Source organism: Drosophila montana, unplaced genomic scaffold (genome assembly GCF_035044405.1).
Source record: "Drosophila montana isolate Dmon_TW-CO22-7 unplaced genomic scaffold, ASM3504440v1 contig_1624_1, whole genome shotgun sequence".
NCBI classification, from domain to species: domain Eukaryota; kingdom Metazoa; phylum Arthropoda; class Insecta; order Diptera; family Drosophilidae; genus Drosophila; species Drosophila montana.
Window position 1 is genome coordinate 470,577 of NW_026996559.1, and position 14,419 is coordinate 484,995.

A 14,419-nucleotide genomic window follows, 5' to 3' on the forward strand; every position below is an offset into this window, starting at 1 on the left:
ATTGGAAAATCCATTCCTACTAGTCTGAAAAGGAGGTCAAGGATTTGGTGGGTGAAGTTCTTCATGAAAAATCGATTGTGACGTTTCCTCTGTGGAAAACGCGATTCACAGATTTTTCGGGCGAAGTTTTAAGTTTTGTCCGATCTGCTTTAAACTTATTTTCAAAGCCATACCTAGGAACTTAATGAATACGTGTGGCTAATTGGCAAAACACGGACGTACATATGATCCGATCGGCTTCAATAACATTTTCAAAGAACTTTGTAAAAAATCCATCTGAGACGTATTTCACACCTTTCGCAAAATCCACCGCTCTTGGTTTTATGAACAAAAGTTTATTTTTCGGTTTTAGATTCTCACCACAAGACTAACATAGGCAGAATACTTTAATTCAAAATGTTGGTTCCCTTTTCGATTTATTCTAAACGTATTGCCAAATATCAATGTAAGATATAGACGTGGAGTTCAAGATACTTAGTTCGGGTACATTTAAATTATCTGCATTTGAAGCATAAGTTGTGAGTACTCATAAGTACTTATATTTTAACAAAGATTTTGGATTCGTTTCTTTTCGCCCATATAGAACAACTATATTAAGACGTCAAAGTATACGCTGTTAACTTTCCTGCCGTTCAATCTGCTCGAGCAATTTCAGCGATTGGCGAACTTCTATTTTCTGTGCCTGCTGGTGCTCCAGCTCATCCCGGCGATATCCTCGCTGACCCCAGTGACGACGGCGATACCCTTGATTGGTGTGCTGACGCTGACCGCCGTAAAGGATGCCTACGATGACATCGTAAGTGAAAAACTTTAGCTCCAAAGTGAAACTAAAATGAATAACCCTTTTTTTAATGACAGCAACGACATCTGTCCGACTCGCAGGTGAACAACCGCAAGTCGAAGACACTGCGCAATGGGAAACTGGTGGAGGCGAAGTGGTCGGATGTGCAGGTGGGCGATGTGATACGCTTGGACAACAATCAGTTTGTGGCCGCCGACATAATGCTGTTGACCACGTCGGAGCCAAGTGGCCTGTGCTTTATTGAGACAGCGGAGCTGGACGGGGAGACGAACCTGAAGGCCAAGCAGTGCCTAATGGAGACCACAGAGCTGGGCGAGCAGCACGATCTGCTGTGGAGCTTTAATGGCGAGATCATTTGCGAGCGACCCAACAATCTGTTGAACAAATTCGAGGGCACACTCATATGGAGGAATCAGCGATTCGCACTCGACAATGATAAGATCCTGCTCCGTGGCTGTGTCCTGCGCAATACACAATGGTGCTACGGCGTGGTCGTGTTTGCCGGCGTTGACACCAAGCTCATGCAGAACTCGGGCAAAACCCAGTTCAAGAGCACCGGCGTGGATCGCTTGCTCAATTTCATTATTATTGGGGTAGGTCAAGTCGCTTTCAATCAAATCATTCGCTCATGTGCTTCCCTTACAGATTGTGCTCTTTCTGATCTCCATATGCGCATTCTTTGCGCTCGCCTGCGCCATCTGGGAGGGTCTGATTGGCCAGCATTTTCAGCTGTATTTGCCGTGGGAGCACATCATACCGCAAGAGATGGTCGCATCCGGTGCAACGGTCATTGGCCTGCTCGTATTCTTCTCATACGCCATAGTCTTAAACACTGTTGTGCCAATTTCCCTCTATGTTTCAGTAGAGGTAAGTTGTAAAGCCCTGTCGCATGTAGGGTGTATGTGTGTCTAATATATGTGTGTTTTATTCTGCAGGTCATACGCTTTGCTCAGTCGTTTCTTATCAATTGGGACGAGGAGATGTATTATGCACGCACCCAAACATATGCCAAAGCACGCACCACCACGCTCAACGAGGAGCTGGGCCAGATACAGTACATCTTCTCGGACAAGACGGGCACCCTCACCCAGAACATCATGACCTTTAACAAGTGCAGCATTAATGGTCGTACTTATGGCGATGTCTATGACCTGCGCACCGGCGAGCTCATCGAAATAACTGAGGTGAGTATTTGCCCTCTATAGTAAGTCTCTATGACCTATACTCTGACAATACAATATACACTATATGTACGTACATATGTTCTGTGTCCGGATATTTCGGTGCTTTTAGCTAAACGCCCATTCGCAGGCATCCGGTTATTCTGTGAAGGTGGGGGAGGGACCTAATTAACTCTAACTGGGTCTTGATTCTAGCTGTGTGTGTGCCTTTTTTGTGTGTGCACTGTGCGCCTGTTGGGTATGCAACAGAAACTTGTACCAGTGTCCAAGCCATAACTCAGTGCACAGTTTTTGGCTTTCAGCTTTCTATATAAAAAACACTTTTATTATATAATATTATTATCATTATTATTCAAATTTATATTATTAATATTTTTTACTATAATTATTATTATTAAAATTATTAACATAATCATAATCATAATCATAATCATAATCATAATCATAATCATAATCATAATCATAATCATAATCATAAGCATAATCATAATCATAATCATAATCATAATCATAATCATAATCATAATCATAATCATAATCATAATCATAATCATAATCATAATCATAATCATAATCATAATCATAATCATAATCATAATCATAATCATAAGCATAATCATAATCATAATCATAATCATAATCATAATCATAATCATAATCATAATCATAATCATAATCATAATCATAATCATAATCATAATCATAATCATAATCATAATCATAATCATAATCAAAATCATCATTATCATTATCATTATCATTATCATTATCATTATCATTATCATTATCATTATCATTATCATTATCATTATCATTATCATTATCATTATCATTGTCATTGTCATTGTCATTGTCATTGTCATTGTCATTGTCATTGTCATTGTCATTGTCATTGTCATTGTCATTGTCATTGTCATTGTCATTGTCATTGTCATTGTCATTGTCATTGTCATTGTCATTGTCATTGTCATTGTCATTGTCATTGTCATTGTCATTGTCATTGTCATTGTCATTGTCATTGTCATTGTCATTGTCATTGTCATTGTCATTGTCATTGTCATTGTCATTGTCATTGTCATTGTCATTGTCATTGTCATTGTCATTGTCATTGTCATTGTCATTGTCATTGTCATTGTCATTGTCATTGTCATTGTCATTGTCATTGTCATTGTCATTGTCATTGTCATTGTCATTGTCATTGTCATTGTCATTGTCATTGTCATTGTCATTGTCATTGTCATTGTCATTGTCATTGTCATTGTCATTGTCATTGTCATTGTCATTGTCATTGTCATTGTCATTGTCATTGTCATTGTCATTGTCATTGTCATTGTCATTGTCATTGTCATTGTCATTGTCATTGTCATTGTCATTGTCATTGTCATTGTCATTGTCATTGTCATTGTCATTATTATTATTATTTTTATTATTATTATTTTTATTATTATTATTATAATTATTATAATTATTATTATTATTATTATTATTATCAACATAACTTTTTAAGAACTGTCTACCTTTACCTTCGGTCCAGGTAATATTAGATTCATAAACTTCATATAAACCTTTAATTCGAGCCCGGATCCTCCATGCTGAGTAATTATGTTAAACGTTTTCTCTTTAATTATATTTGTAATCAGCTTAAAAATATGTTATTACAACGACTTGAGATTCTAAACCCCTCAGTTCTAGAATGAAGTTTTAGTATTAGTGTGCTGGTATTCTATCTTAAAATTATACTTTTTTGTAACACATTCAAGCAGGTCAAGTTGTCCGGACTCGATCACTGTTTTTTACAGCTTCAGTAGGAATGATACGTTTTTTAAGTTTTGGATATATCTCGATAAACATCGAAAATAAATAAGTCTCGTATGAGTCTAAAGCAGGATGATAATTGAGTTGTATGAAAAAAACCTTTAGAGGATAAGACTAATTTGTCTAATTGCCCAAATTTGATCAGCCCGAAACCTATTTCGTTGCTTAGGACCAAACATTTTATTAGTTATTTTTTGTTAATTTTAGCAAAGCAATTATATATGTAAGCAAGCGCCTAAAATCGAACATAACATTAGCCATTTTTGTTAAGAACGTAAAAATTAAGTAAATCACATGCCAAAAACTGCTGCATTGGCGATGGCAGCAGCAACTGCAACTGCAACAGCACCAGACAACAAATTGCAATGGGAGCAACCCAAGTGCCGTATCCCATAATACTACATATTGTATGTCTTTGTTTAATTGTGCGCCCAGCAAACAACTCACATTACTCGTTATAGCAGCAAACACTTTTCCAAACTAGCAACAGCAGCAACTGCAACAGCAACAACAACAGCAACTGCAGCAGCGGCAGCGGCGGCAGCGGCGGCGGCAACAAACGCAGCGGCAGCTCATCGACGGCAGCTGCCCCACCCACAATACTGGTGCACAAGGCGGAGGTGCATGAGAAGAAGAGCGCAGTGCTGGTAACCACCGACGGTGGCACCCAATTGGCCCACAGTGCGGAGCAGCTGCGCGGCTGCATTGCCAGCGAACGATTGTCGCCGACAGTGAGCACAGTGGAAAATCCGTTGGCCCGGAAGCAGGTGCACTACCTGTCGCCTAGCAGAAGTGTCAGCAACGAGGATGATATGGATGATCCTGGCGGGCACACGCGCACGCGCACGCACTCTGCCAGTGGCAGTGCCAGTGGCAGCAGCGGATTGGGCGCTTGTTTTACGCGCAGCGGCCAGCGCATGCGCCGTCAGCTGTCCGGCGGGCTGTCGACGAGCAGCGGCAGCGGCAGCGACAAAGTAATAATCTTGCATGACAATCAAACAGAACACGAGCACCAACAACCAGAACAACACCAGCAACAACACCAGCAACAACACCAACAACAACATCACGAACAACCGCAACAAACTAATCGCAAGCTGGTCAAATTCAAGTCAAAGCCATCTTCTTCTTCTTCACCCGCAACCACACTCGAGGCTTCAGCCAACAACAGCGACAGCGGTTGCTGTGCTCCATTTCGACAGCACCATCAACACCACTGCAGAGGCAACAAAGATAGAAGCAGCACCACAACCACCACCGCTACCACCACCGCACACCACCGTTATTTAAGCACCCACCGCTTTGCCACAAATTGGAGTTCGTCCCACCAAAAAGTGCACGTATGCATGTTGTCCTCATGTTCTCGCAACCCGAATATCGTATAGAGCTCGGTTTTATATGTACATATATTTGATGTGTTGGCTTTCAATGTGTCCCCAATTAGCTTCGCCCAGTGTGTTTGTGTGTGTATGTAATTAAATACACTCTGGCCGGCTTGATCTAAGTTTATTGATTGCTTTTTGGGCTATTAGTTGGATATATACTTATGTACATATAATTATTTGCTTTGCTGGCTCGCGTATGCCTTAATCATATTTTAAAAAGAACATTATGCCAATACACATACACACGCATATACATATATTAAAATACACACACATAAGCTTTATATGGCGTGTTCAACGTATAAACCTAGGCTAAGTAGTAAAAAAGTCAAATCCTTATAATAAAATTTATTGTATACCTGTTTACCGATTGCTCAATTCGTAATAAGAACTAAACATCCCGTTACCCACAGCTTGAATATCTTTAAATTTCTTTTATTGAGTTTACTGTTTACCGTATGATAATATCGTATTGCCAATTGTGCTTGTCGCATGTCGTATTTCAAATTTCGTGTAGGGCATTTTTACATCGTAATTAAAATACCATATACCTGTGTCTCATATTTTGTTAACGCCAACCGTAAATTAAATATTATAAGTGGTATTATCTTATTTAATAAATGCCGTAAGCCTAGTGTCTGGTTTAGTGAACAACATATTGACAAATATGCCAAAGCGTTTGTGTATCGTACATAAGCCAATATCGTATTGCGAGTTGAGTACATCATCATTAAAGAAATATCGTATTTACACCCTGTAATAACTAACCACACAGTATGATAACATATCGTAAACTCTTATCGTACCCAAATTTGGTGCCTGCCTCTGCTTTATACTAGCATACATATACAAATATTAACAGCTTATAAAAACAAAATTAAAAATGGTTAAACTTAAATATATCCCAAGCCCATGCAATCCAGTCTAATAATCCCATTTGATCAACTCTTTCAGGCACTCGAACCGGTAGACTTCTCGGCCAATCCGCACCACGAGAGCGACTTTCGCTGGTACGATCGCACATTATTGGATGCGGTTCGCTCGGATGAGCCGCACGCACATAACTTTTTCCGACTGCTCGCCATCTGCCATACGGTCATGGCGGAGACCGTCGATGGCCGCCTCGAGTACCAGGCGCAGAGTCCAGACGAAGCTGCGCTCGTCTCAGCGGCTCGCAACTTTGGCTTTGTGTTCCGTTCACGCACACCAAACAGTATTACCATCGAAGTGATGGGTCGCCTGGAGGTGAGCTTTGGGCTAGTACTTCGGCAAATAGTATAGATGTTATCCAAGTCTTTTCATTACTTTCAGGAATACGAGCTGCTGCACATACTCGACTTTAATAATGTGCGCAAACGCATGTCCGTCATCTTGCGTCGCGGCAACTCCGTGGTTCTCTACTGCAAGGGGGCAGATAACGTGATATACGATCGTTTGCACGGCGGACAGGAGGATCTAAAGGCACGTACACAGGATCACCTTAATGTAAGTGTCCAATAACGTAAATTTAAAATCGAAAAATTTCGAAAATTCAAACAAAATTATTATTTACGTCTTTAAAAATCTTTTATACCTATCCCCTAAAGTGAAAATAACAAAACAAAATATATATATATATATATGTATATATCTCTATATATAAAACTGTTTGTCCTGACTGACTGACTGATTGGTGATCAACGCACAACCCAAACCGTAAGAGCTAGGAAGCTGAAATTTTCACTGAAGCTACCTTATGTGATGTAGGTGCACGTTAAGACGGGGTTTCGGGAAATTCCACCCGCAAGTGTGGAAATATCGGGAAAAACATTTGTATGTTACTTTTTTGTTTACCATCCGATCGGCCTCAAAGTTAATTTCAAAGATCTCTGTTCAAATTCATTTGAGGGGTGTTTTCGAAAAATCCGTTCCTCCTTGGTGGAAATGGAGGTCAAAGATTTCGTGGGTGACGTTTCGCGCTCAAATTCATTTCCAGAGATCTATAAGAAAAATCATTTGAGACGTGTTTCTTCGGGGGGAACGCGATTTAAAGATTTTTTGGGTGAAGTTTTAAGTTGTGTCCGATTTGCTTCAAACTTATTTTCAAAGCTCTACATAAGAATTTAATGAATACGTGTTTCAGCGATTTGGGAAATTCCACTCGCAACAGTGGTAAATTGGCGAAAAACGTTTGAATGAAAGTTATTTGTTTACCGTCCGATCAATTTCAAAATCATTACAAATTTGTTTGAGAACATTGATTTTATAACATACGTGCCACGGGCAAGGCCGGGTTATACCCGCTAGTATAAATATATAATAGTCCGGTAACTAAAATAAAAAACATTTATTATTTATACATAATTTGAAATAAAGGAAGTAAAAAGGTGCATTTTAAATCTATGACAAAAACAATAAAATACTAAAAATTAAATAAATTTAAATTTAATAAAATTCCTTAGTGTCAGCTTCGAGGAAGAAAATAAGTATGTTTTGACTGACCGACTGGCTGAACGGTGACGAAAGCACAGCCCAAGATTAAAACCTAAAATTTGTACTGAAGCTTCTTTTTATAACGGTGGCTTTCATAATCCTATATAGCGTAGGTATCTGAGCGAAGCAAACGAATAGTCGCTGGTTCAACTCCAACTGTTTACTAATTAATTAATGATTCACATAGAAAAAATTAAACAATAATAAATTTAAAAAAAAAAATATGGAAAATATAAGAGAATTAACAATAATAGTGATCATTTCTCCTGTGTTCTATTTACTGCAATTCTGTCATATACATTTTATGTCAGGCCCAAAGGAGTCGATTAGTAGAATTGTTTTCGAAGTGCCGTACAATGACCACGAGGTAAAAAGTTAAGCCGGAAGACGGAAGAGAAAATATTTATTCCTTATTCAAAGTAAAAAATATGTGTGTGTTACTTTTAATAAATTCAATCAAACAAGTTATGCGATTGATTCGAGACATTTTAAGCATCGAAAGCTGTAATGAGTTTCTATTCGAGCGCTTGCTTAGTGGGTGATATAATGTTTTAGGGCCGCCCGTTGTGAGGAACTGGAGCATCATCTCAGTGGGCATGACAGCTTTGATGTTTCAAATTAGTTTGCAATGGATTGGTAAATTTTAAATTGGGTGGCAGACGGAAGTATGACGAGTGCGTATTTCATTTTACTGGCATCACCAAATCGCGAAAAATGCTAGCATACAATATGATATTATTATATTTGCCGTACGCAAATACTTTTCCAATGCGTATAAACAGAAATAATAAGATATTTTCAACATTTACAGAAATTCGCCGGCGAGGGTTTGCGTACTCTGGTGCTAGCGGAGCGTCGCCTGACGGAACAGTACTACAACGAATGGCGATTGCGACAGCAGGAGGCGGCTCTGTCCATGGATTCGCGCGAACAGAAGCTGAACGTGATGTACGAGGAGGTCGAGAGTGATATGCAGCTGCTAGGCGTGACAGCCATCGAGGATAAGTTGCAGGACGGGGTGCCCAAGTCGATAGCTAATCTGCAGAGCGCGGGCATTAAGATCTGGGTTCTCACAGGCGACAAACAAGGTAATCATCTACTGACATCTTCTCAATGTAGAAAATATATCCAATGTTCCTATTTGTTTTTGGTAGAAACGGCCATCAACATTGGCTACTCTTGCCAGCTGCTGACGGATGAGCTCGTGGATGTCTTTATTGTGGATGGCAGCTCTGTGGAGGAGGTGGAGAAGCAACTGCGTCAGTTCAAAGAGTCCATCAAGATATTCGATCGCTTTAGGCCGGGCGGTAAATACTACATATATAGCATGAAATCGAATCGACCAACGGATCAAATTGGCGTTCTTGCAGGTTCCGAGACGCTTAATCAATATAACAGCGACAGCAGTATGGATCCCATGGGCGTTGCGATGACGCAGACATCTGCATTTATGCAGGATCCAAACGGTTCGACCATACCACAGCCGCCGCCAGCCATATCAGTGGTTACCTTTAGGTGGGATGCGAAAATTAAGGATAATAAGGGCGGACCGGACAGGTAGAGGGCACTCCAAAAGAGAATTTCCAAAATCTACCCAAGCAAATAAATTAAATTAAACGAAATAATTAAGATTCTAGACGCAGTGAAGCTAAAACAGATACGACACCAAAGCGCAGCTAGAAAGTCACCCTGTATTTTCTGCTAACTCTATCAATCTGTGTATCTCTCTATATATATTTCTCTTTCTCTCTTTTCGGTTTGTTAACCATGTTTGTTTGTAATCTACAATTATTTCTTTGTCTTTTCTGTTTTTGACTTACCAACTTACTTGTTCCATGATCTCTATTAGATCTCTCTTCTTAGCAGATCAATTGGCACACTCCTCAAAGCATTATATACTAGCTAAATTTCTTTTTTCCTTTATTCAGATATAATTTCTATATGTGTGTTTAGAAGTGGCATATTGCTTTATTAGTTGATCGTAGGAAATAAAAGAAACAAAACAATATTAGATAAAAACAATTATAACTTAATGAATCTTTTAGTAATCCCAAGGATGTTACCCTCTATTGGTACTTGTTCCGCCCGTCAAGTAAAAACAAAAAAAAAAATACACAATTTTAAAAACTAAAACTTAATACAAATTGTTTTTCGTTATCTTCATGGATATAATCAATTAATGTGCATTGTTTAAGTTACGTCAGTTTTGTCATCACAGTCATTATAATTTCTGTACAAGAAAATACGAAATCAAAAACTAAACTTGAGTACAAAACAAATTCAACGCTTGAGCCAAAGAAAAACGTACATTTCTCATGTTAAAATCCTTAGTTGTTCTTGCTATTGTTGTCGTTATGGTCTTTTCATAGCTTGTATTATTTAATTAATTTTCATTCGTAGCAATATCTATGTAGTACATCGTACACCCGTAGTTCATCGTAGTACCGTACACCCTATGTATTCATGTTCATTCAGAGTAATGCTTGTTTATAGGGATTTCCGACATACTCTCTCTTAAGATCGTATGGGAGAGCGGGAGAGTTGTATGCTCTTTCCCTCTCTCTCTCTCTCTCTCTCCCTCTCTCTCTCTCTCTGGCTAACATAACCCAAGAATATATGTCGCTTTTTTGTCTAACTCTCTTTCTGTAACTGCTTTTCGCTCTCACTGTTGACTGTTGTCTCATGGCCATCAATTTAAAATGTCATTCGATATTCATTCAATACAATAATTAAGATTTTGTGTTTCTCATACACACACACCCAACACACACAACAATCAACTAACCGATAAACGTTTGGAAACTTTTCACTAATGCATACCGTCTCTCTCACAACCTACGTGCCGATACAGTGCCGAGTGCACTGATCTCTTTGGGGATGCCGAGAAAAGCGAGGACGGAAGACGCACTGCTCCCTCCGTTGTAGTGGATGAGTCCACAGGCTTTGCCTTGGTTGTCAATGGCCACTCACTGGTTCATTGTCTGTCGCCGGAGCTGGAGACCAAGTGAGTAACTAGCACCTGGTATTTTTAAGTTAAGTTTTAAGTTCTTTTAGAATTGAGCAGGTTCCACTTGTGGCAATGGCTACTCTATTATCATGTCCATAGAGCTTTAAAGTTCCTGTGCCCCTTTCATAGGGCGTCTGGCATATCCGTCGCAAGCTGTGCCTCAATCCGAAATGACAAGTTGAAGACGGAAAGCAGCTAACAGCACCTGTGTCTGACAGTCCTAAGCTTCTGAGATTGTGGAGCCCTTTACTTGGGCGCGCCCTTTTATTTTGTAAATCCATATTGATGTACCAGTGGGGAAACTGCGCCGAGACAAAGGTCATAACCTAGCCTTATCCAAACGGCTGCTTCTATTCCGAGCGATTTTGCGATTTCCCAAGGGTTCCTAAGAGTTAAAACAATTCTATTAAAAAGCTCATATTGCACTACCAAGAACCTTGCCTATTCACTTAGTCATTCTCGCACCCTCTCGTTACTTTCTCTAGGTTCTTGGACATTGCCTCACAGTGCAAGGCGGTGATATGTTGCCGTGTGACGCCACTGCAAAAGGCGCTGGTCGTCGAACTAATCAAGCGTGCCAAAAATGCCGTCACACTGGCCATTGGGGATGGCGCCAACGATGTCTCCATGATCAAGGGTAAGTCCTACACACTCCAAATAAAAGACTACAATTGTTTCATATTTGTCATTTTGCCCAACAGCCGCGCACATTGGCGTGGGCATCTCGGGCCAGGAGGGCCTACAAGCGGTGCTATCCAGCGATTACGCGATTGCCCAGTTCTGCTATCTGGAGCGTCTATTGCTGGTGCACGGACGCTGGTCCTATTATCGCATGTGCAAGTTTCTGCGCTACTTTTTTTACAAGAACTTTGCATTTACGCTGTGCCACTGCTGGTATTCCCTCTTCTGTGGCTTCAGTGCACAGGTAAGAACAGTTAAATCGAGTAAGAACCTGGCCGTCGGGTGTAACCGAGTGCCCAATACTCTGTTCGCAGCTTACGACATTCGAGAAGAATCTTCTTGATAATGGAGTTGTTTTTTTTTTGTTTTTTTACTCTGCGACTGAAATAGGTATAGTTTTGGCTTAATCTTTAGACTATGAAATAAGGGTGTTCGCAAACAGCCGGACAACAGGACGGATATTACGCAAATCTAACAAACTCTGTTTTACTTTTAACAGAGCATTTCAACGTCTCGATGAAAGGTCGACAATATCAGATATCGTTATAGTAATTTAAATGAATGAAAGTGAAAATAAGAATAGAAAACTAGAAGAAAGAATGCGTACAGAACAAAAATAATTCAAGGACTGTCTTTCATTTGATAGAGTATGTAAGGAAAGTCTAACGCGGTAGCCAAAGGCAGTTTATCCTTGACTCACTTGATGAACTGATCCACCTTTCGATCTCCCCAGAGCACAAGTGATTAAGAAGCACTAATTTTAGTCCCGAGGCATTAATAAAATTTGAAATGCGTTTGGGTCCTTGCCTAGAGAGACAAAAGTTAGAGCTGAACGTGCGGAGAAGAGATGGGACGCTTTCTCCTTCTCTTTGCAGCAGTAGCTTAACTTTATCGATTAATCGATTATTCTTGCATCTCTAGACCGTGTTCGATCCCATGTTCATATCGGTGTACAATCTGTTCTACACATCACTGCCGGTGCTGGCACTGGGCGTCTTTGAGCAGGACGTTTCGGACAAGCATAGCTTGGAGTACCCGCGTCTTTATGCGCCGGGTCTGAAGAGTGAACTCTTCAACATACGCGAGTTCATCTACAGCGTTCTGCATGGCGCCTTCACCTCGCTCATCCTGTTCCTTATACCGTATGGCGTCTACAAGGATGGCGTCTCGCACAATGGCTACATATTGAGCGACCACATGACCCTGGGCGCTGTCGTGGCCACCATACTGATCGTGGACAACACAGCCCAGGTGAGTAGCCAGGAAGAGAGTGCGGAGTTGATTAATTGTTTGAATTTGGCGTTAACTTGCAGATTTCGCTCTACACCTCCTACTGGACCATAGTCAATCATATAACCATCTGGGGCAGCCTCATTTGGTACTTTGTGCTAGACTATTTCTACAACTATGTAATTGGCGGACCCTACGTAGGCTCCCTGACACAGGCCATGATGGATTTGACCTTTTGGATGACCATGCTAATAACTGTCGTCATGCTGATGGCACCGGTGCTAGCCTATAAGTTCTATCTGCTGGATGTGCATCCTAGCTTGTCCGACAAGGTGACAAACTGCTGCAATGCGTTTCTTATCGGATTCTGCTTTAAACGGTATATTTCCCATGTCTTAACAGATTCGCCAAAGGTCGCTGAAGAAAGTTCACTCGCGCGTCTCCAGCGATGTGCGGCGTACTCCGTCCTCGCGGCGTGGACGCCGCTCTGTGCGTTCAGGCTACGCCTTTGCCCATCAGGTGAGTGCAGCTGGAGCTTTAACATATTTTGTGCCTCACGCTCATGTTGTCTATTTACTACACAGGAGGGCTTTGGCCGGCTGATCACGTCGGGCAAGATTATGCACAAGATGCCACAGGACTTTGCCTTTCCGCTGGGCTTGGGCACCAAGAAGACGCAGGCGCTGCACAATAACCTGGGCGATGGCGTGACTAAAAAGCAGACGCCCTCAATTAGCCACAACCACAACAACATCAGCAGCAAAAACAATAACAACACGAATCTGCGTCACAATCACAACAATCAAATACATTCATCAATGGCGGATATAAGGCACGATGGGCAAAGCAGCAGTGATATGAATCAAGGAAGCGCCAGCACGGACGAGCTCAGCCCGCGTGCGCCCTGTCAGGATCTGGATACAATTAATCTCTAGTATCACAACAACAATAACAAAAACACCAAAAATAATCGCGACTTCAACGATTTTAAGCGAAGGCAAACACAAAACCAAGCAAAACAAACAGAAACAAAAAATGTATAAGCTTTAGCAACTATATAGTTTACAAATGAGTGTGCGTGTGTGTATGTAAGTATGTTTGTCTGTCTGTCCGTTTCATACTTGAAACATACTTTTATTATTTAAATTTATTTCTCTTTATTTATTTAAACCACCAAAAACTTACCCTAAATCGTTCCAATACCTCATATCTCCCGAATCTAAGCCGATCAGTCAAGCTAAGCGCTATCAAGCTCATATCTCTTTAATGATATAGTATGCGAATTGCTTGAGTATTTAGCATATAGCATTGTGATTTATTATATAAGTTTTTCCTTATCCTTTTTTTTTAATAGCTTTTTAAAGAATCTTTATTCTCAAATTCATTGAAAGTATTTTGTATTTCTTATCAGTTCTCAACTTTAGGTCAGTTCCAAATAGCATTAAATGCTTAAAACAAGGACATTTTTTTTATTTATTATATTTTTAGTTTATTGAATTAGTTGGCTAGTTGTTAAAGCTTAGCTACAGTCTCAAATATACCAAAAAATATGAATCAAGTATGTATTTAGGTTTTGCATCCATTTCCATTAGCATGCAGTTCTGTTCCACACTACGACAAAATACCTAACAGATTAGTGTGAATATAAGAAAGTTATATAGTAATTGGTCCTCACTGATTTGATGACGCTTTCTATCCCACTTTATAGAAAAAATGTTTTTCATGTTGGGCTGCATTTAGAAGAATGAATGAATGAATAACATGCATGCATGGCCCTAGAAATATCTCTCTTCTCTCACTTTCTGGCACACTTCCATTCGATCTTACTTTAGACGAGTGATTGATT

General features: G+C 40.2%; 1 protein-coding gene across 2 annotated transcripts in view; it reads left to right on the top strand.

The window, feature by feature from the left end:
• The window catches only part of ATP8B (ATPase phospholipid transporting 8B), a 65,451-nt gene extending 51,920 nt beyond the window's left edge, over window positions 1–13,531 (top strand). The window contains exons 4-20 of one of the 2 annotated variants that reach the window (XM_064700013.1): window positions 584–796; window positions 859–1,395; window positions 1,448–1,669; window positions 1,738–1,986; window positions 4,260–4,772; window positions 6,138–6,428; window positions 6,495–6,668; window positions 8,467–8,743; window positions 8,810–8,962; window positions 9,026–9,212; window positions 10,507–10,659; window positions 11,148–11,299; window positions 11,364–11,587; window positions 12,265–12,594; window positions 12,657–12,905; window positions 12,976–13,092; window positions 13,158–13,531. In XM_064700013.1, coding sequence (XP_064556083.1) covers window positions 584–796; window positions 859–1,395; window positions 1,448–1,669; window positions 1,738–1,986; window positions 4,260–4,772; window positions 6,138–6,428; window positions 6,495–6,668; window positions 8,467–8,743; window positions 8,810–8,962; window positions 9,026–9,212; window positions 10,507–10,659; window positions 11,148–11,299; window positions 11,364–11,587; window positions 12,265–12,594; window positions 12,657–12,905; window positions 12,976–13,092; window positions 13,158–13,508 — 4,392 coding nt within the window. In that variant the 3' untranslated portion in view covers window positions 13,509–13,531. The remainder of the gene's footprint in view (window positions 1–583; window positions 797–858; window positions 1,396–1,447; window positions 1,670–1,737; window positions 1,987–4,259; window positions 4,773–6,137; window positions 6,429–6,494; window positions 6,669–8,466; window positions 8,744–8,809; window positions 8,963–9,025; window positions 9,213–10,506; window positions 10,660–11,147; window positions 11,300–11,363; window positions 11,588–12,264; window positions 12,595–12,656; window positions 12,906–12,975; window positions 13,093–13,157) is intronic. The other variant, XM_064700014.1, reaches the window with a different exon arrangement.
• Window positions 13,532–14,419: the final 888 nt, after the last annotated feature.